A 26,306-nucleotide genomic window follows, 5' to 3' on the forward strand; every position below is an offset into this window, starting at 1 on the left:
ACCCTTAGGGACATATTTCCCAGGGGGCTACAGAGGAAGGATCCACTAATGCTGCTAGTGGAAGTGTTTTGCTAGCACAACTCTTGAGTCAGGACACTACCCAGAACATTGATGTCTTCTTGAAATTATAAAAATATATTTTCTTCTGAATTAAAGAACTTTGCTTTTACTCTTTTCTTCCCCTGGTGTTCTCCCCCGCCCCGCACCTTTAATCTTTCAAGCAGCATCCTAACACTTGCTCATTTCCATACTTCATTTTCAAACAAGCTAGCTTCCTGGAATTTCCTAGTGCACAAAATGGAAAGTGAACCTCTCCCAGGTGGCACTGGTTACTAGCATGCAAGAAAAGCAAAGAGTCAGGGAACATCTTCTGCAAAATTTCAGAAGGGCAGCTCTGAAGATGGGGAGCTGCATGGCCGCAAGAGCAATGTTTATTTTCTAAAATGGATGAAAAGACTCATTTGAGATTTTGGAATCCAAGTGCAGCAGCATCATGTCAAACCACGAGAAACAAAAAGCTAGTTAAAATGCACATAAGCTGTGAAAAGGGCAAAGAAAGAAGACGACCACCCTTTCTGACCAAAAGGGACTCAGGAGGAGGCAAGCTCATCCCTCTTCTGGCACTGCCAAGGATCCAGAGGGTGGGCCTCCAACAGGTTCCTGCTGGGATACTCTCTGGGCATTCCTCCTCACCCCTCAACTTTATAATCAGTGAGCTGTGGTTGATGGCAGCAGGCAGGGTGAGGTGGGGGAAAGATGAGACTCGCCATCTGCTTGGAGAAGATAGTGCAACAGCTAGGAACCCAACTGATTCCAGCCCACGTTTTGAAGCACCAGAAAGGAGAATGTAAAAACAAGCTTTCCAAGAGTCACAGAAAGAAACGGCAACAAAAAGCTAGGCTGTAAGTTACAAAAATCATATTTATTGAACCATGTTGGGACAAGTGTTTTTTGTTTTGGTAAAGGTGGAAGATTCTTATTCCTAGGATAGTCCCTTGGAGAGATCATCTCTATGCCAAACTGGGCCACCATGGCAAACAAGAATATCCAATGGATTGAACAACCCATTCCTTGGAGGGATTTCACACTTTGCTTTGCAGTCCCACTACCTCTCATGGCTGTTCACTTAAAAACCACAATAAGGTTTCCCTCACACACGGTCAGCCATGGATAAACAGGCCCAATAATATGGGGGAATATTCTAGGACAATCTAGAATTCTGTTCTAAGTACAACTTTATTCCTTAATCTCCAGCATTCTCATAAAGGCTTTCTGTAATAAGCCATGATTAATTCTCCATGTGGACACAATTATTTTTTTTAAGTTATGAAAATGAACCCCACAGTGTCAAATCTTGCTTTATAAGCACATCTATAAAAGCATTTACAGACCCAAATCACCATGTTTAGGCCATTAATACAGAAAGGGCCATTCCTGTGGGAGCGTCTTCAAGCTTGGACAGCCTGTACTGGGAAGGCCACAAGCCGAATCTGAAAGAGAAGGAAGACAACAGCCAAGTTCAAGGGTGGCTCCCGTTTGCCTTCCGGAAAGCAGCCGCCACCGGCTGGGGACAGCACAGCAGGGCCAAGCATGCACCTCACCACAGCAGAGGCCTGTGGCCAGGGCTCCCAGTCACAACTTAAACCCCAATTCTAAATCATGAAAGCTCAAATGCTACGCTAGTCTGTGTACATCTGGGGTTTTTTTGGGGTAAAATTTGGCTTTAAAAAAAGCAAGGAAAAGCAAACAGAAGGGTGGCAAGAAGTAACAGGGATGTATGGGTAGAAAGAGAAATGCAACAGAGCCAAAGGAGCCACAGGTGACAAAGAAGAAGAGGGTAACTCCACATCCTTTGCAGCCAATGCTTATTTCTACACCAGTCTGTGTTGGCCATACTGCGAAGCTGAGGCAGGTGGCACCTCATCCTGACTCCAGTCCAGGGCACTGTTCCCTCTATCAGGGATTCCCAAATGTTCACTACAACTCCCAGCATTCCTGGCTGCAATGGCCTTTGGATGGGGATTATGGGAGTTGAAGTCAACATCATCTGGGAATCCCTGTTAGAGGGAACACTGGTTCAGGGTAAGTAGTCTATGTCTGGCTTTCCCCCTCGAGATGAATTTAACCCCTCTGTAAGCAGAGTGCTACTTTCCTGCAACACCCGTCCGTTTCTAAACAAAACGTCACCTGCATCAGCATGTGCTGATTTGAAGGAACGCATCATTGCATTTTAGAGTCGGAAGGGACCTTGGAGGTCTTCCTAGTCCAACCCCCTGCTCAGTGCAGAAAAATGCTTCAGCATCCCTGAGCCAGTGTGGTGTAGTGGTTAGAGTGCCGGACTAGGACTGGGGAGACCCGAGTTCAAAAATCCCCATTCAGCCATGAAATTAGCTGGGTGACTCTGGGCCAGTCACTTCTCCCAGTCTAATCTACTTCACAGGGTTGTTGTGAAAGAGAAACTGAAGTATGTAGTTCACCGCACTGGGCTCCTTGGAGGAAGAGCGGGATATAAATATAGTAATAATAATAATAATTCCTGACAGATGGCGGTCCAGCCTCTGTCTGAGGCCTCCAGTGAAGGAGAGCTTACCACTGCCTGAGGCAGACTCTTCCACTGCTGGATGGCTTTTACCGTCGGGAAATTCTTCCTAATGTCTAGTCCGAACCTGCTTCCTTGTGATTTCAACCCAGTGGTTCTTTTCCTGCCTTCAGAAGCAACAGACAACAAGGCTGCTCCCTCTTCTGTGCAACAGCCCTTCAGATATTGGAAGGCTCAGATATCTCCCGAGTCTCCTCTTCTCCAGGCTAAACATACCCAGCTCCTTCAATGGTTCCTTAGTGGTATAAATGTTTAATTGTGACCACAGCAGCAGAGCCAGCGTGGTGTAGTGGTTAGAGTGCTGGATTAGGACTGGGGAGACCCGAGTTCAAATCCCCATTCAGCCATGAGACGTGCTGGGTGACTCTGGGCCGGTCACTTCTCTCTCAGCCTAACCTACTTCACAGGGTTGTTGTGAGGAGAAACTCAAGTATGTAGTACACCGCGCTGGGCTCCTTGGAGGAAGAGCGGGATATAAATGAAATGAAATGAAATGAAATAAATAATTGTGGCCACAGCAGCTGACCATTTCAGCAGAGTTGCAGGGGCAAGGGGGAAGCCTGCTGCCACCGCTCCTGCAAGCAAGGAAATGCCCAGCTTTCTTGATGCTGTTTAAGAAGGAGGAGAGCCCACCTGCCAGCTCAGTGTCCCAAGCAGAGAGCACGCATCCACTCAAAAGTCATACAGCAGAGGCCCAGGCAGGTACAAAGCACAGATGAAGCAGTGTTAACAGAAGGAGGAAGAGAGATACTCAACGTTGGCATGACTTCACACAAAGTTTTAATGAGTAGGAGGAACCTGATGTGTGTGAGATGAGACCCTTGAAGAAATCAAAATTCCAAGAGACTAGACCCTATGCTAGACAGAGAACAGTAGCCCAACACTCTCAGTAATTCACCTTGTAACATTTACTACATGGGGACATCTCTTATTTAAAAGAACATTATTTTTTTTAAAAAATAAGGGTACTTTATATGCTGTAACCGTTCAAGAAGAGGGTGAACTGAAAAAGTCCAAACCAAAAGGATATTTTCTGGTAGGGAAACGAATGACAAGGTTGATGGGGTTGGGTGCCGACTGTGAGATATAGAAGGGAGGACACATTAAGAATGTGAACCTTACAGCTGCCCGCAGCCTCCTTAATGATCCACATCCGCATCTTCAAACTGCCCAGCAACTGCCGGTGCTGCGTCCACCTCCATGCCATCTGGAAGCAAAGACACCGACAGAATGGAAAACTTGCAGCGGAACGTCTTGCAGTCCACAGAGCAATTAGTGCCCTCTGCTGGTGGCCAACCCCAATGTCAAAATCATTGCAAGCAAGAGCACACCAAATCCAACACCCCAGAAGGTGCATGGCACCTGCACAGCAAATCACCTCAGATGAGACCTGTACAACCTAAGGCCTGGGGGCCAGAACTGGCCCTCAGGACCTTTTTTTGCTGGCCCAGAGGTAGGAATATCTTGCTGCAACAGCAAGAACCGTGAAGAGCTCCTGGTCTGTCCTGCTGACCACCAGCAGCAGCTGAATGAAGTTGGCTTCTTAACAGCAGATTTCTCCCACCCTGGGCCAGTGCCCACTGACATCATCCCGCCTTTCCCTCTGACTCCAACCCTCTGCTTCCTCACATTCATTCATATTTTTATTTAGTTTTAATGTAATAATTAATGTGCTGAAAATTTACTTCGGCCCCTGCACAAGAAGTCATGGTTGATTCCGGCCCACTGAGGCATTTGAGTTGTGCACCTCTGTTCTAAAGGTTTGCCCAGTCCCATAACAGGGAACACAGAGGCTTGGACTTTGGCGAAGCATAAGAGGAAGCAAGTGCTTTCGCTGGAAGGACTCCAGGTCATAGTGCTCCCACACCATATAGCCCTTAGTCAAGAGGCACTCTTAACGGGAAGAAAGCTTTCTCTGGGCAAAAGCCTTTGACAAGCCCTTTCCCTGCATGACAACATTCTAGATCAGGGGTTGCCAAACTGGGGTCCCCAGAGAATGCTGGACTACAACTCCCATCATCCCCAGCTATTGTGGATGGGCATGATGGGGGCTGTAATCCAGCAAGATCTGGGAACCCCAGGTTGGGAACCCCTGTCCCAGATGACCCCAGTGGGTCACCTGAATACGATGAATATTTAGATTCCGCTTTTAAACAAGAGTTCCCAAACAGGTTTACATAGATATAAAGAAAGAAAGAAAGAAAGAAAGAAAGCAGCTCCCTATCCCCAAAGGGCTAACTATTCTTTTTTTTTTTAAAGCATAAGATAACCAGCAACAGTTACTGGAGGGATGCTGTGCTGGGGGTGGATAGGGCCAGTTTCTCCCCGCCTGCTCAAGCAAGAGAAATGCCACGGGCCTCTTTGCTTAGTTAGCAAGGGACCTGAGCGCTCTGGTTACAACAAGCTTCTGAAACCAGGCTACCTTTCAAACACACAAGTGCTCAACGTTAACACTCACCTTCAAAGTCTCTGAGGGACTCTTCGGTCCGCACCCCAGCCATGTGGTACTGAGTGCTTATAGACTGTGCCAGCATGCCCTCCAACCTCTCCAGGGTTGCCTGACCCTCAGCGGTTAAACGTGACAAGCCTTCTTCATATGTGTAGAATGACGGGATGTCACCCTGGCCCATCTCTGCAAAAAAGCAAAACATAAAAGCAAATCACCAACAGGCTAAAGAGCTAATGTGACGATGTCTCCAGACAAAACAGCCTTTTCCTGGACTGGTCCCAAATAATGCCGTTGTGTCTGCTCCTGCAGATCTATACAGTTCAGACCAAGAGGCTCTGTATCACACTATCCAACTTGCTATTGTCCTCTTTCAAGTAGGCACTGTATTGTGGTACTGCTGTCTCTTTCATCTCAGCCACAGCCAGATATTTAAGCCAGGCATTTTGCTGTGTGTATTGTCAAGACAACTGACATTCTTATCTGCAGCGAGGCAATCTGTACGAATCCACTTCTTGCATTGCTGGCCGAATGAAGTGACGCCTCTGGTTTAATCCCTGCCTGTCTGCATTCTGTGCCTCATCCTAATGCAATCTCCTTTCAGCACCGAGATCTCAGAACAAAATGTGGCCTGTGTACGCAGGGCACAACTCAACATCACAAGCCTGAACACCAGCTCAGCCCCAATGGCCTACTTTCAAGGGGGGGGGGGTAGGGAGAAGGATGCCAAATACATGATAAAACGGTACCGGACTTGAAAGTTTAGACACCAGAATGCAGGGTCTGATGTTAGGGACCAGATTCCATCTCTGCAGGGCAAATAAGCAGATCCAGGGGACCGACATGGCTACTGCTTCTCCTGTCCATGTTAGCGACTTGGATTCTTGTTGCACGCGCCTAAAATGTGCCTTGGATTTATGCTTCTCAAACTGCAGCCCCTAGCCACACCCCACTCTTCCACCCATGATGGCCAACAATTTTTGAAAGAGAGGGAAGTGTCAAAAGCGGTCTGAGAAATGACATGGAGTGTGTGTGTCTGCAGCTCAGAAGTCAAGAGGCACCAATTCAGTGCAAAACCTTCGAGGTGTTTAGAACAGCCCTTTGCCCCTGGCCTTTCCCGAGACACGCAAAGCATGCCATCCAAAGACATGTGGCAGTTATCAATGACACAAAAATATAAGGATCAAAGTCTTTTTATTTTATTTTATGTTTTTTAAGTTCACCATTCTCTTTGGTGGATCAGACCAAGGGTCTATCTTGCCTAGGGCATGATGCAACAGCCATACTCTGCTCCTAGCATTCAGCCGTCAGAGATACACTGCTGCTAAACATGGAGGCACTATTCTGCTTGCCATGACTAACATCCATGGACAGATCTATCTTCCATCAATGTATCCAATCCTGAAGCCTAACGGTATCCAAAAAAATTTGTTAGGAAAGCGGCCTTATATGGAGTCAGAGCATTGATCCATCTAGTTCAGTACTGTCTACACTGACTGGCAGCAGCTCTCTAAGGCTGCAGACAGGAACCTCTCCAAGCCCTACCAGGAGATGCTGCCAGGGATGGAACCTGGGACCTTCTGCATGCAGAGCAAAGGCTCTACCACTGAGCTACAGCCCAATCCCGGTTTGATGAAGCCGATTCCCAATTGTAGCAGTAGCCACAACTACAGGCCTTTCTCCCTCCCCGCTGCCACCCAAACTGGGTTGCTGAATTGAAGAAAGCTTGCCAGATGGGAACGTTTTTACAGAAGTTTTGACTTTTTCAAAACATGGCTGTAAATTGCTATGAGCTCTAAGGAATCAAGCAAAATAAGAGCTTAACTACCAGATAAAAGCCCAAATTGTTTACTTTTTTTTTTTAAACTTTGGGGACACACAAGAGCCCCCTTCAAGCATTGAAGCCTCTCCCCTGTTCATGGTTACAGCACCAAATGCAGGTAGGAAGCCCTGGCGCTTGCTCACTCTCTCCCCAGCCACTCACGGTTCAGCAGTCATCGGCAGAGGGACCCAAGAGGTAGCCACGAGGGAAGGCGCTCCTGTGAACAGCAGCCTGGGGAGATCTGAAAGGGGCTAAAGCTGCCAGTCAGTATGCGTCAAGGAGAGTCTGGGGGACCTTAGAGGACTTCACCACTCCAAAGCTCCACATACCATGGGCCTCCACATCGTATTCATCACCATCGTAATCATTTTCTGAGTCTTCATCTTCAGGGTCAGGATGCAGAGCTTGGCATTCACACATGGCAGTGAACATGGCTTCCACTGGTGGGGAGGGGGACAAGAAGTTCTGGTAAGAACCTATCTGCCTCCTTTCCTTTCACTATCATCCTAATCAATCTATTACCAGGGGTGAAGAAACGTCGGCTCAGTTTATCAGCCAGACAAAATATTTTACTCATCAAGCTATGTTGGCACATTACTCATCGGGACTTTTTTCACTCGTCACAGACTAGTGGATTTGGGCAGCCCCGTCAATTACCATCTTCACCAGTTAGATCACTTCCGCTTCAAACATTCATATGTCTGCCATATTGAATTGAGGTGGATGACATCATCACAAATTACACCGTTGAAGTGTCCCTGCAGTAGAGCTGTAGCCAATTTGGTCCAAATAAGTCCAGGCATTGCAAAGTTGATAGGGACACACACACAGAGCTGGGTGATCTCATAAGCAACAAGTAGGCTAAAAACATGCTGTTGCTAATGAATACAGCAGCAAAGCAAACTTGAGGAATGTCTGAGGAAGGATCCTGAGCCGGACCATCAGTCCATTTAGCCCAATGCACCAAGGGTTCCCAGCCTTCAGCCCCCAGATAGTGGCTGGGGATGATGAGATTTGTAGTCCAACATCATCTGGGGACCCCTGGTGTGTATACCGGCTGCTGGTAGCTCGGCAGGCTTTCAGGCCAAGGGCTTTTCCAACCCTTTTATCCAAGATTGTAACTGAAGAGGTCAAAGGGTTGGACACGAGGCAATTTTTATGACTGAACACAAACAGAACAATCCTCTGCTTAGCATCTGCTGAAGGGGGGGGGGCAAGCAAAAATGTGTGGGGCAAAACCCTCAGCCAGGTTGCCTTATGTGGACAGAGACACACAAACAAGGCATGAGTCTCTTCTACTCTTTTGCAGTACGTATCAGTAACTGAGAAGGGAAAGATGCTGAAATGCTTGTTCACCGAGGATTCACTCGGGTTTACTGTGCATTTCCTTCTACTTACAAGCTGATTTGTCGCTAGGTACAAATCTGAACTCCGAAATGGGTTCGGCCTCATCATCACTGTCATCGTCTTCCTCCTCCTTCTCTTCCTCCCCTTCTCCCATGGGAGCTTCCTTCAATTCTTCAGCTAAGGAAGTTGAGAGAAGTTGTGTGTCAAGAAGTCTGACATTTTTAGTTAGCTTCTTTGCGGGTCTGTATGATCATTCCAGCAGTGTTTCAGGTCTCCACTTCTCACTCAGCTTGAACAAAACTGGTCACTTTATAAGTGCACCAAAACACAAAACCAAACCAGGGAATGCTAATCAATGGCTTCATCCAGAAAGCAATACAAAGCACTTCCCCACACTCTTCAGGAGACTTCCAGAGGGCATTTACGCTCCGTCCAGATGCTCAGCAGGATCCTAGGGCCATTTTCTCAGCGCCACCTGCTGGCCAGCACTTGCTTTCTGTGAGCCACCACCATTCACCAGAAAATGTAGAAATCACTGCGTTCTTCATGGAAAACAAGAGCTGGCCAGCAGGTGGCGCCAAGATATTGGCACTAGGACCCTGCTGAGCAAGCATATGGGCAAAAGAGTGAATCCCCGCTGCCTAAGACTGGAAGACTGCAGAGGTGTGTGGAAAGGGAGTAGAACTGTGCTTGGAAATACACTGCTTTTCATTGCCATCTGGAAGTGACTTCTCTGTGCCCAAGAGGGGCTAATCACCAGAGCGTAAAAATCTGTGTGTACTGGAAGTGTGAAAGATGGTGTGTTCCGTTTCTCCTGGCCCTCAGGAGGAAAGAGCTATGAAGCGCCTCCTCTCCCAAGAGAAACTCTGTTTCTATTTACAGAAGAGAGAGCACACGCCCCCATTTCGAGACCTCACAGTTGCAAATGCTTTAAAGTGTTCAGGCAATGTTCAGCAAACTCTTTACTATTTTAAGCGGAGTAAAATTTCCAGTGGAAACTTCATTGTGTTGGTTAACTACACAAGTAGTATAGCCTGTACCAATACTGCCAGCTAAAGAGGGTAAGAACTGCATGCCTGCATTATGGGATCAAAGGAATGGGGGGCGGGGGTAGTCCATAAACACCTGGACAAGCATCTGATATTACTTAGGAGCAACATAAATTTTCTACAGGTTGCTATATAAGCGCTAAGAGCGTTGCCCTCAACATATAGAACTGCCTTGTCTCAGCCTAAATTCCCTTACTGATTATCACTGCATCCAGTGTTGAGGAGTTCCACTGGCAGAACTTTTGATTTATTTATAAAGTTAATAGTTTATTCAAATATAGTTCAGAGAAGTTCAAGAAAAAAGTCACATTTATAAAACTCTTATTACCATACATACAAGACAATGCAAATGTTAAACTGACACCTCCATAAAATCATCTTTAAGGAGTCATAACTTTCAACCCAACACAATTCAATTTGTTACAGTCTGCTGGAATTATAAAGTATCATTCTCTGTAAGATTTTCTACACCTTCCCCTGTTATCCTTAATATACAAAAGATAAAATTTACTTCAAGCAGTTTAGTAACACCTCCCATCTAACTTAGCCCCTCTGCCTTTTTCCAGTTTCTGAGCAATTAAGATTCTGGCACCATCAGAAGAGCATTAAAGGCAGTATGAGAGAAGCTGAATGGTAGCAGATCTAACACAGTTAATATGTTTTAAGATGTTTTAAGATGCCATCCTCCAACCATGCCACATTACAGTAAGAACACTCAAACATGGAGGCCTCCAGCTGTCTGTTGAATTCATCTGTTATTCAACCTTGGGCAGCAGAATAGATGGAACCACTTGAATAACCTTGTTATTGTAAACCGCCCAGAGACAAAAGTTTGGGGCGGTGTACAAATTTGATACAGACAGATAAATAAATAATTGCAGGTGGAAAGTTCCAACTGTAAATAATCTCCTCTGTATATGTCTATATACCTCTCAAAACAGAACAGCAGTCACAAAGATTCTGTCCCAGCTCTTTGCCTACTGTACTTCCTTATTTGCAAGGTTTTTTAGCAGAGTCTTCAAGTATGTGATCCCCAACCTGCAGCCTGAAGTGGTTTGGTCCATTATGCCCCCACTGCACTCAGCGACCTCCTTCCGACACGCACACACCAGGCCTAAGTTAATTCCATCCAACAAGGTCAAGGTGGCATACATGGGGTTACCCCATGGCATCCTCCTACCAACTTTGTGAGGCAGGTTAGGCTGGCATCCAGTGACTTGCCCAGGGCTACTCAGTGATTTGAACACAGGCCACCCCCTCCCCTCCGTGTCCCAAATTCCACCCAGTTCACCAGACTGATTCTTCCGATAGCATAAAGGTGACCCAACATACCTTCAAATCTGGCATTTACCATGACATACAGATGCTCCCATGGGTAGGCATTCAGGTCCCTCGAAATGGCATGTAAGCTTATGGTGGGGTAGTCCAATGAAAAACCAAGACCCGAAGTCTCAATCCATGATAGGCGGCTGAGGAAAAACAAATCCCAAAGAGTTAATCCATCCAGATGAGAAGACCGTTTTCCACTGTTTTGTGCCACACATATCAAAGACAAACTTAACCCTCCTCCTAGCCAAGGTCATACTATGGGCCCACCAGTCACCTAGAAGAACGATTGAAGACCAGTGGGAGAAGGTGCTTGGTTAATTCCAGCCTGATAGCCAAGGCTGCCGCTCCCAGCTGGAACGACGGAGCAGGCTTTACTTGGTTCAATCTCCCTCCATTGCAGCCAGGCTGCTGATGGAGATGGTCCATGCTGCCTTTGGCCTTCTGCACTGGCCAAGATATAGGCACTCCAGTTCTTGGAGCATCAAGCAGCACTGTGGCTGGGCCACTACTTTTTGAAGCCCAAGAACCCTGGTACTCTGCACCCTTTATTGGGGACGGGGTGGTGGTGGAATAGGTGGGTGGGTAGATATCGGTTTTGAAAGAATTCACACCACAGACCTGCATATATCCGACTCCATCCTTGCCCATATATTATGGGCCACTGGCCATTTTAAAACTGGTGACGCAGCCCCAAAGAAGGGCACAGCTCTCACTAAGGTGTGCCTGGGATATACGGTACTACCAGAATGCAGGTGGGGGCTCATAGGACTGAATATCCCTTCATAAAAAAATAAGTGACTCTGCAGGCAGAAAACCAATGTGTCAAGGGAAAAGGACTCGCCTCCCTGCAAACTAGGTCCCCTCCACCCCCCACATAAAGGAAGAAGTTTTACACAAGGGTGTGGAGGATTCATGCTAAATGTTTCCCACCTCTGAGCATCAGGCCAACAGGATGCCCTGGTGCATATGAACCTTCCACACACTCAATACTGCAAAGCACCACAAGCAAAGAAAATAGTGGCAAGAAAAGAGCCACAGGAAATCCTTCAGGACATGGAGTCAGCCCGCTACCCCCTCAAATACAGTTACAAATGTCTTAATTTTCTCTCTCTCTTGAAAAGAAACTATGACCCCACTGGAGATGGGGCCACAGCTCAGTGGCAAAGCACCTGCTTAGCGTATAAGGCAGGTCTAAGGTGGCTTCCTACATTCCTATGACCCATGGCTTTAACAGCTACTAGCACAAGTTGCTTTTCTCGGAAGGGACCAATCCCTGCACGTTCCAGTGAGTGATACTGACCCATCTGCCTCCTTCTGATACAAATATTAAATTTCCTCTCCCTCTCGGCTCACTTCTGTTTCCACGGCAACTACCAGTTGCACAGGTGCGCTGAGCATCCTGCCAATGCACCCAGTCAGGCTCAACAGACTTACCGGCACACACCACCCACTCCAGGCACTCTCCAGCCCCAGCCCGACTTAGCTTTAGCAAGAGTGCTGCATCGTGTGTCTAATGCCGGCCTTGCCCCGAAGCTCAAGGCCTTGGTCTCCTGAGGGGCATAACAAGGTTGGAGCGGACTATGGGGCAAGTAAAGATCAGCCCTCCTTGCCCCTCCCTATCTCCCCCCACCCCCAGTCACAAGGAAGCAAGAAGAAAGAAAGCTGTCACCCAGGCAGCAGGCTCTCCCAGGGACATCCCGCCCCTTGTTCAGTTTTAACTATGATCCTGGGTCTCCTTCTGCCAGGAACGTCTCTGATATTTTTACAAAGCCTACAACCCCTGTGGCTATTACCATGTCTTTAATTGTGGTATGTAAATATTAGTAGTTTAATTGCAGACGATGGTGATACGAGCAGCCCTGCTGGACCAGGCCCAAAAGGCCAACTTAGTCTAGCATCCGTTGTCTGGAGCTCCCAAGCATCAGCGCAGCCCTCCGCTCTTCGTCCACAGCAGCGCCCGGCGCGACGCTAAAGAGGGCTACTGCCGCACACGGAGATGCCGTTCCTAACGACGTGGCTAAGGAAAACACGAGCATCCCTGCTAGAGGAGGAGGGAGGGAAGGGGCCCCCTAGTCTAGCAAAGCATGATGCGATTCGCATCCCACCGCGAAGCGTACAACGCGGGTACGAAGGCAACAGCCCTCTCCCATTGTGTGCCTCTGAGCCTGGAGGTCCAAGCTAGCCACAAGCACCCATCGACAGACCTCTGCACCCCCCTCCTCTTCCCCTACCACGGGTCTGCCTAACCCGTGAAGCATTTAAGACAGCAGCCATCGGCGTATCTAGTGGCAGCGAGTTCCCCCAGCAAACCACGCGGCGGCAGCCCTCTCACCTTTCCGCGATGTACAGACACCCCGTGCCCAGGCCCCGCCCTCCCAGCACGGCCTCGGTGTCGGGTTGCCGCAGGCGGACCCCTTCGCTGGGCGCCGGGAGCCGCTTCAAAAAGCTCATGGCGGGCGGAACGGGGAAAGGCGCCAGAGCGATGCCCGGCGCGGCCACCTCCGCGTCTCCCTCACTCGCCCCGGAAGCACAACACGCCGACCCGGAAGCACCAACTCCCTCCCGCGGTTTCGCTGTCAATGTCATCACAGAGACGTCCTCTCCATCACTGGTCAGGTGACAACTGTCACGTGATGCTCCCACGCTCCTGCCGGCCCGCGCAGCCAGCCTGTATGGCCGACCACCTACTTTCCCTGAACGCTGGCTGAACTGGGAGTGGGAGGGCTGGGCCGAGGAAGGCGGCGGCCAAGAGCAAAGATACTTTAATGGGCGGTGGGAGGCTTGTTTTAGAAGAACATGTTGCAAATTGTCTGGCCACTCCTTACACACAGAAGTCCACGAATGGTGGACTTGTTTCCCAATGGCATATATTTAATAAATGGAATAAAACATGTGAATTCTGCTTTGCCCCGGCCTCAGCGTCCCTGCATCCCCCCGCCCCGCCAAAAGGGCTGCATGTCTTCAGAAGCAAATGACAGGCATGTAACAGGTGCAACTTTTCTCCACCTAAGAGTGGCAGTAATGGGAAGGTGCATGTGCTGAATGAATGTCTACCTTGCAGTTAAAATCTCACTAAGCTCCAGGGTGTTTGGGGTTTTAAAAAAATCAATCTAGACCTTGATGTATTTTATTTCTATCCCACCCTATCCTATAGATGCAGAGCGACTTACAGCATTTATTTTTTTTAATTTTGATTCTGGTCATACAACCAAAAAGAAGACGACTGTCTGTCCCAAGAATGATTACCTTCTCTATGCCTAAGGGCTGGGAGTACAGTTTGCCAAACAGCCCAACACAGCATGAATAGCAAGGCTCTGGGGGGGGAAAGAAGGCGGGGGGGGGGAGTTGGTGCTACTGAGCAGGCTCAGCTGGGACAAGGCACTTTGCTCCCAATGGAACTATAAAGTACATACTTTCATCTCTCAAAACTGGTTCCTGCATCAGATCCCAACTTGTGATGGGGATTCTCCACCCAACCTGTCCCCAACATTTTAAACTGGGTGGAGAGTCAGGAACCAGTGCAGGAACTGGAGAGTGGCAGGTTCAGATGACACACCAACCAGAAGCGCGTGCTCTGCAGGAGCCTCTAGTTCCAATCTTTCTTACTTTCCAGCAGCCATCTGAAGCAGCCCTATATATAACAGGGTCCTGTTATCCCGTCCTTCCATACCAACATATTTATAGGGTTTTTCTTAAAGAACCAGTTGGATCGTGCATACATTTTGGGCTATACGATTAGTGAATTGCTGTTGAAAGAAAAGTGGGATTCTTGTTTCACACTGTAGCTATGTCTGTCTGCCTTTTGTATTGGCTCAAGTAAACCTTCTGTCCGCCATGCCGCAAATTGCCAAATATCCATGTGAAGCTGTCCACGGAAAAGTCAAAAAATGTCTCAATGTTTTGCTTCAGAATCACAAAAGATATGCCGTGGAAGAAGGAATTCTCTGATATTAAAAATATGTTTATAAAGTATAACAGTACAGTTGTTATATGTTACACCCCATGTGTGCTGCGTCCTCAGCAGCTGCCTCGCCTGCCTACCCTTTGTCCCAGATATGCAAGTAGCAGTAGCCGTGTGCTGCAACCAGCTACAAAACACAAAGAAAGCTGTAACATTAAGATGTCCAATCTCTGTCAATACTATTTAAACAATCCTTTCAACCTGTCTCCCACTACACCCATTACTACAGCTCGATTTACATCTAGTGGACTTGGGAGGAGCTGGCTTGGGGGCATCCCAACAGCCATGGCTGCTCTGCTGTAACTTTCAAATCCATTAGAATCTGCTGCCTCTATCCCATTATCCTAAATCTTACACCTGTGCACATCTTAGGTCTCTCACACATGCTTGAACCACTGGCCCAATTTGGAATCATCTGTAAATCCGTTGGGAGACCTCGTCGTGTTCCATGTCATCTTTGACGATGACCCAACCAAGGGGCTTCTCCCCCGTGTACTCTGTACGTCAACTTATTTAAATGGGTTTTTTTATTATGACAATTTACATGTCATATTTATATGAAAGAAATGACAGTAAATATTATAAACAAAAAAACATTATGAAAGAAAAAAGTTACACAATTAGGCCTCCAAGCTATAAAAAGGCTGCAGGCCCAGCTTATACACAAAGAGCTTTGACCAGACCATAGTGAGACGACATTGAACATTTCATTAACAAAAATATTGGCACCAGCCGTAACATTTTTTTTAAAACTTCATTTACAAGGAATACAGTATTTAAACAGTCATTTACTGCAAAGCTAAAAACACCAGCTGTTAGTCAACTGCAGTTAATCACTTTGAGCGCTGAGGGCACTAGGACTCTCCATTTCAAGTTAAAAAATTTCCATGCAAGTGAGTTTCTTGGTGTGGGGGGAAACGGAAAGAGATAAGTGAGAAAGCAACCCCAAATTTATGTACAACAATGAAGACACTTCCAGTTCTCTCTCCCCTGCCCTCTAATGCTCACTTCATATGCAACATTTTCTTAAAAACGTGGAAATAATATCCGCACAGGAAATATCTGTACACCATCACTTCAGATGCAGTAGGTGGATTCTGTTCAGGGTGAGCAGACCGGAAAACACTGGTCAGCTTCCCAGTCTGCCTAGACCAAACAAGAGACAGAAACAGCATCAACTTCTACAGTGACTATGTACTTATTTCCTACCTGGAGATGATCTAAAATATCATGTATGAAGCAGCCTTAAATGTAAAAACAGCACATAAAACCCACAGAGTCCTTTTATTTTCAAACTGTAGCCAACTCATGATTTCAGGATACAAAATATGCAAGGATTTTTAAGAAATGGGGATTGACCAAAGCTTTCCAGAATCTTATCAATGCGTCAGCTTTCAAAAAGAATGAACCAACAAAGATTAAATAAGCATAAACGGGGGGTATGCTTATTGCCATCAGTTGCCATCACTGAGGCAACTGTGAGCAGTGAAGAGTTGGAAGAAGATAAGCTTGCTGAAGTTGCTTCTCTGCTCCTGAAGAGACGGGATGCTGCCACTTCTCAGGATCAGAGCACTGTTGGAGAAGGGAGCCACCAAACTGCATATCCAGTTCAAGATTTTTAAAGAATAATTGTAATGGGGGCATAGGAAGGAATCTGAAACACCAATGAAGGTCCCATTCAGAGGGTTGTTAATCTTAAGACTTTGGAACGCGACCATTAGCATTCCTACACTCCGATGGATCTCGCCAGGCTGCTCAATATATATAAAATGGCTCTACAAGCTACAGAACCTCAGCCTTCACACATCTAGCTTGTTGTTAGATGTGCAAAAACCGCTTATTTAGAGACGGGGGAATGAGCCACAGCAGTGTTCCTGTGTGGTTAAGGAGACTGTGAGCCATTTCACACGCTTAGCCAGGCGACAAGCCTTCTCCTGTGACAGAGAGTGGATGCTTCCTCACGTGCGCGCGCGCGCGCACACACGCACACACACACACACACACTTGCAGAGGCTTGATCTGTGCAATTCTTCCTCCTCAGGAGTGAAAGAGACTGCCCAGATTGGACCTCTCTTCCAGCGTACAGTGGAGCACCTGCACCACATGTTGATATTACACGCACAGTGGAGAGGGGCATGTAGGCCTGTTCATCTCCTATGGGAGGAGGGTCGGGCAAAGCAAGCACATGAAACAGCTCCAAGAATGCAACTCATCAAATGCTGCTTCTAGCACAATCTCCACTGAAATCAAGGTAGGTTAAGCAACAGCAATGCCTAGGCTAAGGGTCCTCAGTGCTATTGCTGGACTACAAATTCAAGATATTGTTGGACTACAACTTCTATCACCCCCAATCACAATGGCCAGAGGCCACTGGGGATGATGGGAGTTGTAATCCAACAACATCTGGGGACCCAACATTGAAAATTGCCAGTCAAGAGGATTGTGACTCATACAAAAGGGTGTTTGGGGGTCTGTCTATTTTTTTGAACACACAAGCAAAACAACAGTTCTTCTAGCAGATAGTTGTACAGGAGTTCCAGACATCATCAAAGACAACAAATGGCACACCAGTACCATCATCCACCTGAGCTGGTTTGTCTCTTTCAGAAAATCTGCTGTGGGAAACAACAGCTTTCCACCCCTGCTCAACACAAATAAGTTTTGGTAAAAGTTAGGGGCGAAAGTACCATAAGATGCTGACAGCATTTGAAGCCTATGTTTAGTAAGAAAGAGGAAAAAGAAAGAGGCAGATGCAAAGCCAGTTCCAATAGAAGCTCTCACATCTAACTTCAGTAGGTCAGTGCTACTGAATAAGAAAGACAATTGCTTCTCACTGCTAAAGTGGTGAGCTAACCACTAGGCCTATTGTGCATTTCTGGGGCACAGCATTGCTCCTTCCCAAGAGTCTGATATGCTTTGGTAAACTAACCTCACTACTCGACATGGAGTTTTTAAAAGCCAGTTTTTCAAAAATAGTTTAAAACAGTTCTTTAAAACCCCACCAGTTCTTCACCATCAGATGTCCACCAATGCTCCCTACACAATACCCCTATACACTCAGGATCCTCGATGAAACAACTTTTCTCAGCATTTCCAAGCATGTATGCACACATGCACACGTGTGCACACGCACACACACACACACCCCTTACGTTAGGAGACAGGAAGGTAACATGTCACGCGAGAAATCTGTAAGGGACACTGCCATTTGGGAATTGAAATCAAGCTGTCAAACAGTCCCCTCCATCCACCCAGGCCAATAATCTAATTGGCATTTGTCTGTGCAGAACTACCAGCCTCAATAACAAGTGCAGATTAGATTATGGGAAGAGAACACAGTGAAAATGACTATATACAAAGTGCTATTAAGTGCCTACCACACAGGCGCACGCGCGCACACACACACACACACACACACACACACACACACACACACACACACACACACAGAAGGCAGAATCCAGCTCATAGATATGCTTTAAGTCCAACTGCTTTCAACAGGAATCAAGAACGTTTTACTCTGTGGTGGATTATTGTTCCACTTTGGGGGTATGCTCTGTCTTTGTTCCAAGCACAGCCTCTCTCGGGAACCTCAGGTTCGCCACCACTGCCAGAATCCTCCAAGCAGACACACGGGCGTCTCCTCGCTCACTGACTATGTGCAAAACCTCTGGTAGTGGATCTCAATGAAAGTGCTCACTAGCTGATGAAACGGGGGTTGGGAAGAGGAGAAAGAAGCAGGAAATGGTCAGGATTATGCTCTTTCCATATTCAACTGGAGAGGCACAATTCCATAAAGAATTAGTAAAATGGATGAATTAGTGTTTCATTTGGAATGGATGAGGTGCAAATGCTCGGAAACAGAGGGCAGACCTTGCTTTTTAAAAAGTTACAGATGATCCAGTGGCCATCGCTCCATGAATCATGAATATTTCATTTATTTAAATTATGTGAGTTGGGCTTGGACAGAAAGATTTTCAGTGAGAGAACAGCAATGGTACAGTAGGCTTCTGTTAGCTCTTCCACCTAAGTGAAGGTGACACGCTGAAGATGCATGTTCAGCAATGGCCACCCAGTCAGACTCAGAGAGGGCACTGCTAGGGATGTGCACAGAACCGGGTGGGGGAGGCACGACGGGTGTGTGTGTGTGTGTCTCTCGCTTTTAGGGAGGGGGCACTTCCCTCCTGCCACTGGCACTCGGTCTTGGTAAAAGCCTTCAGGGCTGCAATGTACTTCTTCAGCCAGAAGTATCCGGGGTACGGGCGCATGCTGCACATAATGTGCACCGGCTACTTCCGGCCACTTCTGGCCAAAGAGGAGGAAGGGGCAGCAGGGAGGTACACTGCTGCCCTAAAGGCTTTTACCAAAACAGAGCACCGGCGGCGGGGGGGGAGGGGTAAGTGCACCCTCCCCTGCCCTTAAAGCGAGACACACACACCCCACTTTCGAGCCTCCGAACTGGCCAGTGTTCAAACCTGTTTGGAGGCCCATAAAAGGGCCTCCGAACAGGTTCATGCACATCCCTAGTCACTGCAGGGAGATTTTTGTAATCACACCCTGGTTAACTCCCTATGGAACTTCATCCCACATCTACATACATTTAGCTGCCATATTACAGCAACCATAAAAATATCTACCTTGCATCTTCTGTTCTCCCCAAACCTGAAGAGTCTTGTCCTCTCTCTCTCTCTGTGCAAGACAAATTTCTCTAGAGCGACTTCTGAATTCACTGTACAACAGGAGAAAGTTACCTGAACTCCTCTTTTTGTGGAGGGTACAGGATACCTTAGGGCCTGCCAGGGTACAGGATACCTTAGGACCTGTCTCCCACCTACTAAGATCTATGGGAGGTGTTCTGCCCTGTGTGCCAGTACCACCAGAAGTTAAGCTGCTGAGCACATATGACAGGGCCTTTTTAGGAGTGGTGCCCAGGCTTCGAAATTTCCTCCCCTGGGAGGTCTGAGCTGCTCCATCCCTTTTGGTCTTTCAGCAGCTACTAAAAAGTGGTTGTTTTTGTCTGGCATTTTATTTTGTTGACTGATGGACTATCTCCAATGATGTTTTTGGCTGTTCTGTTTGTTTACATTATTGTTTTTAAACAATGTTTGCATTGGCTTTTTAATTGACTGTGATTAGGTGGTTTTATTAGCGAAAAGCAACATAAAAATGCCCAAATAAAGAGATACATTTCCATACAGCGTGGTTCCTCTCCTATCTTCAAATTCCAAGGGTATTTATTTAAATAAATAACTAGACATAATGTGTTATTTAAACAGCTAGTCATCATGTGAAAGCTGCATGACAGGATCACCAGATGACTTTTCCCAGCCAGATGTCAAGCAACCATGGAGAGGCAGGGTGTGTGGCATCTGAGTCACAGTGCTGGGGGTTTAACCTTTCCCCCTTGCACAGTTTCCCCATTGCTATTAGCAGGGGAGGAGGAAGAAGAGAGACAGGGGTAACCCCCATCTCTGTGGCTAAAAGCAGCTTCAAAGCAGAGATGAATGGATGTGGGAGGGATAAACCCCTCCCTGCAACACACACACTATTCCAGCCCAGTCTAACTTGCATCTCCTGAATGATTTTAGCAGTCAAGCAAAAAAGACACCAGGGATTTCAGGCCACAGATCTGTAAGCAAAGTTTTGTCTACTTTGGCCCTGATCTGCCCTTGGTTGCACTTCTACCTTCTGTGTTTAACATGAGATCATTTGTTTCCAATTCACTGTTTGTATTAACTCAGCAATTCTCAAACTTGAGTCCCCAGATGATGTTGGACTACAAGTCCCATCATCCTTCGAAAACTGCGGCAGAAGATGGTGGGAGTTGTAGTCCAACATAATCTGGGGACCCAAGTTTGAGAACTCCTGTCTTAACATGCTCAAAAGGACAGCTTGATCTTCCAACAATACAAAGGTATGAAAGAGACACCATCTCCTACTCAAAATGAAGAGTATGTTTTGCTCTGTAAGCTCAGCAACATCTGAAAACCACTGTAGACATTCAAATTCTCCAGTGATCTCTGAAAACATACTACTTTGTCTCTGGGAGTAATAGTGGAATTAGAATTAGACAAAGTCATAATTTGGGAGCACAGGACAACTGTGCTCCTAAAAGAGAGAAACTAAAGGATGTCAGTTGGGGCACAAGTTAAGTTGCCCAAACCTACAAGTTTCCACCCTGGCTTTTTGCAAAAAGGATGTTTGAACTGGGGGTGTGGAGGATGGGAGGAGGGAAAGCAATTGAGGTTTGCTCACCACTTGGCAACCAGAACCAGAATCTGCAAAATGAAGCAAGCAGAGGACATCTTGGTCACTGAAAAGCCAGTTATTTTTGGCCCGGTGAAGACAGATTCTTCTCCATCCCGATTTCCACTTAATTCAGGGGTTCTCAAACTTGGGTCCCCAGATGTTGTTGGACTGCAACTCCCATCATCCCCATCACAATGGCCAAAGGCCATTGTGGCTAGAGATGATGGGAAGTGTAGTCCAATAGCTTCCGGTGACCCATGCTTGAGAACGCCTGACTTAATTAAATCTGAGCTAAGTCTAGGCAAGGACCAAGGTTAGATGTAGCACTGATGCTATGATTACTTTTAAAAATCAGTTTTTAAAACCCCAGCAATTCAGGAGACTTCAAAACGTTTTTGCACAAGAAAAGTCAACAGTGTCTTGTACAATACAGTAGCTGGACCAGGAAATGACCAGCATGCTCCTGAGGCTTGGGTCAGTTTCCCTCAGCACAATCCCACCTGCCAGACCCCAGCTCCCTACCACTCTGTTATCTCCAACTACTATTTCTTCAGGAGTGCTGAACACTGCACACTTTATTTATCATGATCTCCAGAAGAGTGCCTACTTAAGGAGCAAGGTATTTCTAAGCAGATGCTGAACATGCCTCAAAAACACATCTCATCTGTCAGGCAAAAGCCTGACAGAATAGTTTTAAAGCATTTCTAAGTTAGCTCCCCCAATTCCCACTCAGACACAACACCTACTGGATTTTCCACTGGTGTCAAGGGAGTTGAAGACTCCCATCTCGACTCATATGGGACCTGGCTAATGGCCAGAGCTTATGCTGCTAGTCCTTTCATCCTTGCCCAGTTCAGAACATGTCCCTGGCTAAAAACTACTTGCCAGCTAGCAGAGTAGCCAGGGATGCAACACTTGCTTCTTTTGGAAGCAGGTCTAGAAACCCTTTACCTTCCTTCTCAGTAAGGAGCTATCCCTGCCTATATTTTGCAGCACCCATGTCTTCTAAATATTAAATTAAACACAAAAGCATATTTTACCTTGCTTGAGTGGAAATTAACCAGATGACCCGTGTTACTGCAAACTCCAAAGATGCATGCTGCATTCCAACACATTTTGTTTCAGCAGCAGGAGAAACAAAACGGCATGTTAAAGAGCAGGTTTTAAATTTCTGTGGCTTTTAAACTCTGCTGTGTGATGAGAATAGATCCTTGCTAACAAAAGTATGTTTTTCAACCAGGGGTCTCTGCTTTAAACGATGCAAAAATACCACTTGGGGAAGCCAACCATTTTATGGCGTATGGGTTCTCAAATTCTGAATGTGGAGATTATGTACTTTGCCAAAATATAGATGAGCACTATTAATCCATGTGGTTCCTACTGCACTAAGTGGGTATTAAGGAAGGATTTTAAGACCAGAAAGATTTGGGGAATCTCTTTTTCTTGAGAGGTATTTAGCACAGACCTAATGCCAGCTTTGATTACTCTTAAAACAAACAAATCAGAAGTGCTTACCTAATGACAAATTCCTTTTAAAATGCAACACAGCCATGTGAGAATGGGTAGGCTAGGGAGGGAGAACGCTTGCCTCAATGCCAGCAGCAAGTCATGGTGCTGCCGTTGCCAGCAACGGGCCTAGCACCAGAACATATAGTCCAAATCCCAGCGGGAGGGGGGGAGGAGAGGTATGTGACCATTTCAGATTTCAAAGCTTTTCAGGCCATGTGTACCAGTGTACATGGCATACAAAGAAAAAAGAAGCATATCAAATTCTTAAAGAACGCAGTTGGGTTTCCCAAAGAAGTGGAAAACCCAATGGCACTTTAACCCACATTCTTGTTTGACTGGCTATTAGGGGTCAATGCAGCTATTTTGGAGTCAGGGACATCCACTCACAACCAGGGCTATGTTGTCTGTCTCCGAGAGTGGGAATACTTTGGGGTCAAGCACTTTTCTCCAGAAACGTCTCCTTTGAAAAATCAGTTGGTCATGTGACATAGATTAAAACGCATATTAAAAACATGGAGTGGCCCACAGGCCAACAGCTAGAGTCAAAATCTGCAAGAACATCCAGACAGATAAAATCACACTCACGCACACACACTTCCCCAATAGAAACCTCAAAGAAGGAAAACTGCTCCATTCTATGTACTTCAATTTGAAGTAGATGCTAAGAGCAGCAAAAGGAGCTTCCAAAGCAGCCACTTATCTCTTTCCAGGAGTTATGTCATCTGCTGAAAATCATGTACTGCAAAACCTGGCCCCTTCACAACTAAAATGATATTTCCTCCTCCTGACAGGTGTTGTACTGAAGACCATCAGATGGATTTAACACATTTTTTTAAAAGTCTTGTTTACAAACTCACCGCTAGCATGGTTTCAAATGGTCAAAAGCTCATGATATAGTTTACACTTCTTACTGTACAAACACTTTAAAAAGATGTTTATTAGGGGGAACTGCGAATCAAAAGACGACGTGAAAACTTTTCTTCCCATGGTGTTTCCTCTGTCTGCTGTGGTAATCTTCAGGGTCTATCAAGGCTGTTTTTCAGGAAGGCGATTACTAAAATGAACTATGTAAGTTAACCTACAAGTCACAAAATGCAACAGTAAAGATATTAATTTTGTTTCCTTAAAACTGCATGTTAAATTGTAATCTAAGTTGTGAACATTTAAATACAATATATATCTCATATGAAAAGGTTGGAGCACAAGTGCTATTTTAACCCCACCCACTCCCTTTCCTCTATTTCCAGACCCCTCCCCACCCGATTCAGATTTTGGGCCCTGACCAACTCGGAATGCTTTCATACAACCACCCCATTTCTTTTCCCACAAATTTGTGTGTGCACTCATGAAATATAAAGTCAAAAATATACAAATCTCTCGTTTACTACAAGGTCTGCATGTGGATGAAGTTACTCAGGAACTGGATGAAGGGGTTGGGAAGAAGAGAATCAGAACAGGGGATCTTGAGCAACAATCTTCAGAAGAGTTCCAAAAAAACTGGTCACTTCACGGGAGGACGAGAAAAAACCAAACCCAAAACTGCAGGACTGGTGACATTTTGACTGCTAAAAATTGATACTGTAGTGGAGAGTTTTCTAGGAAAAATAAAACACCTTTTAATAACTGGCCCGCTGGTATGAGCTACCGTGGAATAAATTAGGACAAAAATGGAAGTCTTATAACTGTTCACTGTTACAGACGTAATCAACGAGGTCAGTCACTCGCAAGAGTTCATCCTCATCTTCCTCCGGCCCTACTGCCTCCTGGCCACCACTTGTCCCATTGGATGCCAAGTTGGCATTGGCTGTGCTGTCCTTGGGGGCAGGAGTCTTCTCGCTGGGCTTGCCAATCAAGTTCTCAATAGTTTTCCCAGGGCTTTGCCCATTGGTAGATGGCAAATCCACTAGGCTGTAGTCCAACGGGCTTTCTACCTTCCCAACATTGTCAAAGTCATCGTCGTCGTCACTTTCTATCCGGTAGCAGGGCTTCTTGGTGACGTCTTGAGGAGCATGGGGTGCCAAGGGCTTACTAGCTGGCACGGGCTTGCCTGCATCATCGTTGGTATTGCCACAGTTGTCTTCGTCATCTGTTTCGATCCGATTCAGGCGCTTTCGGATGGGCCGCCCTTCCTCATCTCCATCCTCCCCTTCCGAATAATCGTCCGTACTGTGGCTGCGTTTCCGAACTGACCTCTTTGACACCTTGGCTGTTTTGTCATCTTCAGAGTTCTTAGCCAGGTAGCTCTCTGGAATAAGCAGCAGACTTAAAGCCATTAGCAAAATCTTTTTGTTTGTTTTACCCAAACACACTCCACAGAATTGGCTGTTTTATACTAGAAGAAAACTGGCAGCCACCTGCTGATGATCAAAGCTATTTGTTAAACTATCCACCATGTGTTTGAACAAACAGGTACTAGAGAAGAGCATGTTAGTTTTATCATAAATCCCCACTTCCCTTTCCATAAAGCCTTGGCCCCAGTGCATTCTTTTGCAGCTTTCTTGGGAAGGCTCACTTCTGGCCTTAACAACAAAGAGCCCAGCACAACAGAATTATTTCCAAGGATGAACTTTTGCACGAAAGGCAAGAGGAGTGGGATTTCTGTGGCTTCAGTATCCAGAGGCACAATATTCTCTAAATAACAAAAAGCTTGTAGCAGGTTGCTAGAGATCCCAACTTATTCTGAATCTTTGTTATACTCAAGATGTTAAAATTCTAAGGGGGATTATTAAAATATTTAAAATTCTTCTACATCTGGAAATGCTAATAGTATGAGCAAAAGAACCCTGCCCAAGTGCTAAGGTGGTTTCTTTCCATCAGAAACCTGCTGTCCGGTCCTTCAACATTAGAAATTGGGCTGGCCACAGGGATGACTCCAAGGAGCATCTAAGGAAAGTGGGTGCTCCCTCCAAAATATTCTCCACCCACCCCATCCATCAGACTGGAACTTTACAATCAGACAATAGTCAGAGAAGCTATTCTGACGATCACTGAAAACCAGGCTAGGGGAGCCCAGCCCAGTTTCCAGGGATCGTCAGAACCACCGGGCTTGCAGGCGAGCCCGGTGGTTCCACGGCTGCTAACCCACCTGACAACCCTTCCTCTTAAATGAGGTAAACAGAGAGAATGCTCCATTAACCTTGCTTTTCTGCTCATGTGTCAGCCGCGGGGTGGGGGCAGAGGGGAGGGGTGACCCCAGGAAGGCATCGTGCACTTGCACGGTGCTTTCCTGATGCTCGGGGCACGACGGCACTCCTCTTCCCGATTGCCAGAGTTCCCGGTGGAGCCGCAGCCGGGTGCAGGAGCGCCCGGCCGGAACAGCTGCTCATCTGGGCGGATGATCCAGCTGCCCAGCAACAGGCAACTGCTCATGTGCAGGGAGAGCGGGCTAAGCCCACATTGCCCGCACAAACCCTCCTGGCGCTTCACACTAATCGTGTGAAGCGCCTCGTAATATATTATAGTCCTATAGCTTGAATTAATTATTTTTAAAGGCCTCCATTATTTAAAGAAGCCTCATTCATCCACTCTTCTACTCCAGTACAAGCAGCAAAGGTGAGTGCAGCCAGGTAGGTAAGAGAGCCCTCCAGCCTCCCAGAAGCCAGGCCAACCCCTTAAGCTTCCTCTCTAGCCAGGAAGTGGCCTAGGTGAGATAATGGGGTGCATGTGTGTATGTGTATGTGTGCGCGCGTGTAGAATAATCTCCACTGCAGACTTCCACTGGCCTGCTATTGACCTCTCTCCCCACCCCAGCCATTCCTGCCATGTGGTCTTGGATAGGAAAAGACAACTAGCCTGGAAAGCAGACTGGAAGGTCTGGCCCAATCCAAGGAGCCCTTGGAATTATTCCCAGGATCACTAGAAAGCGCGCTAAGGAAGCCTCGCCTGCTGTCTCGTGATTGTGGGAACCACCGGGCTCGCGGGCAGCCTCCCGGCCTCGGGGGTCTCTCCAGAAAGCCCTGCATGTTTGCCCGGGGCATTCTGGGTCTTCCAGGGGG

General features: G+C 46.7%; 2 protein-coding genes across 5 annotated transcripts in view; both read right to left on the reverse strand.

Annotated features, from left to right (window-relative positions):
• Positions 1-896: 896 nt before the first annotated feature.
• CLNS1A (chloride nucleotide-sensitive channel 1A) lies at positions 897-13,166 on the reverse strand. 2 transcript variants are annotated; one of them, XM_053305997.1, is made up of 7 exons: positions 12,925-13,166; positions 10,596-10,732; positions 8,266-8,391; positions 7,197-7,307; positions 5,058-5,231; positions 3,722-3,806; positions 897-1,490 (listed from the first exon to the last, which is right to left on the reverse strand). In XM_053305997.1, exons 1-6 carry the CDS (start codon positions 13,041-13,043, stop codon positions 3,739-3,741), a joined length of 735 nt encoding a protein of 244 aa, XP_053161972.1. In that variant the 5' UTR covers positions 13,044-13,166; the 3' UTR covers positions 897-1,490; positions 3,722-3,738. The 2 variants fall into 2 exon arrangements, with proteins under 2 accessions (XP_053161972.1, XP_053161971.1); XM_053305996.1 differs by having other exon boundaries at positions 3,717-3,806; positions 12,925-13,165.
• Positions 13,167-15,062: 1,896 nt separating this feature from the next.
• The window catches only part of RSF1 (remodeling and spacing factor 1), a 93,160-nt gene continuing 81,916 nt past the window's right edge, over positions 15,063-26,306 (reverse strand). The window contains exon 16 of one of the 3 annotated variants that reach the window (XM_053305443.1): positions 15,063-24,556. In XM_053305443.1, coding sequence (XP_053161418.1) covers positions 23,988-24,556 — 569 coding nt within the window. In that variant the 3' untranslated portion in view covers positions 15,063-23,987. The remainder of the gene's footprint in view (positions 24,557-26,306) is intronic. The other 2 variants (XM_053305444.1, XM_053305445.1) reach the window with 2 other exon arrangements.

This window comes from Hemicordylus capensis, chromosome 3 (assembly GCF_027244095.1).
Source record: "Hemicordylus capensis ecotype Gifberg chromosome 3, rHemCap1.1.pri, whole genome shotgun sequence".
NCBI lineage: Eukaryota > Metazoa > Chordata > Lepidosauria > Squamata > Cordylidae > Hemicordylus > Hemicordylus capensis.

Excerpts from the sequence above, each read along its gene's own strand:
- CLNS1A (XM_053305997.1), bottom strand. The coding sequence starts at position 13,043 with ATGAGCTTTTTGAAGCGGCTCCCGGCGCCCAGCGAAGGGGTCCGCCTG. Across the intron at positions 7,308-8,265 it reads ACCTAGCGACAAATCAGCTT|TGGAAGCCATGTTCACTGCC; the intron begins GTAAGTAGAAGG and ends CCTCCCCACCAG. Across the intron at positions 5,232-7,196 it reads ATACGATGTGGAGGCCCATG|AGATGGGCCAGGGTGACATC; the intron begins GTATGTGGAGCT and ends GCTTTTTTGCAG.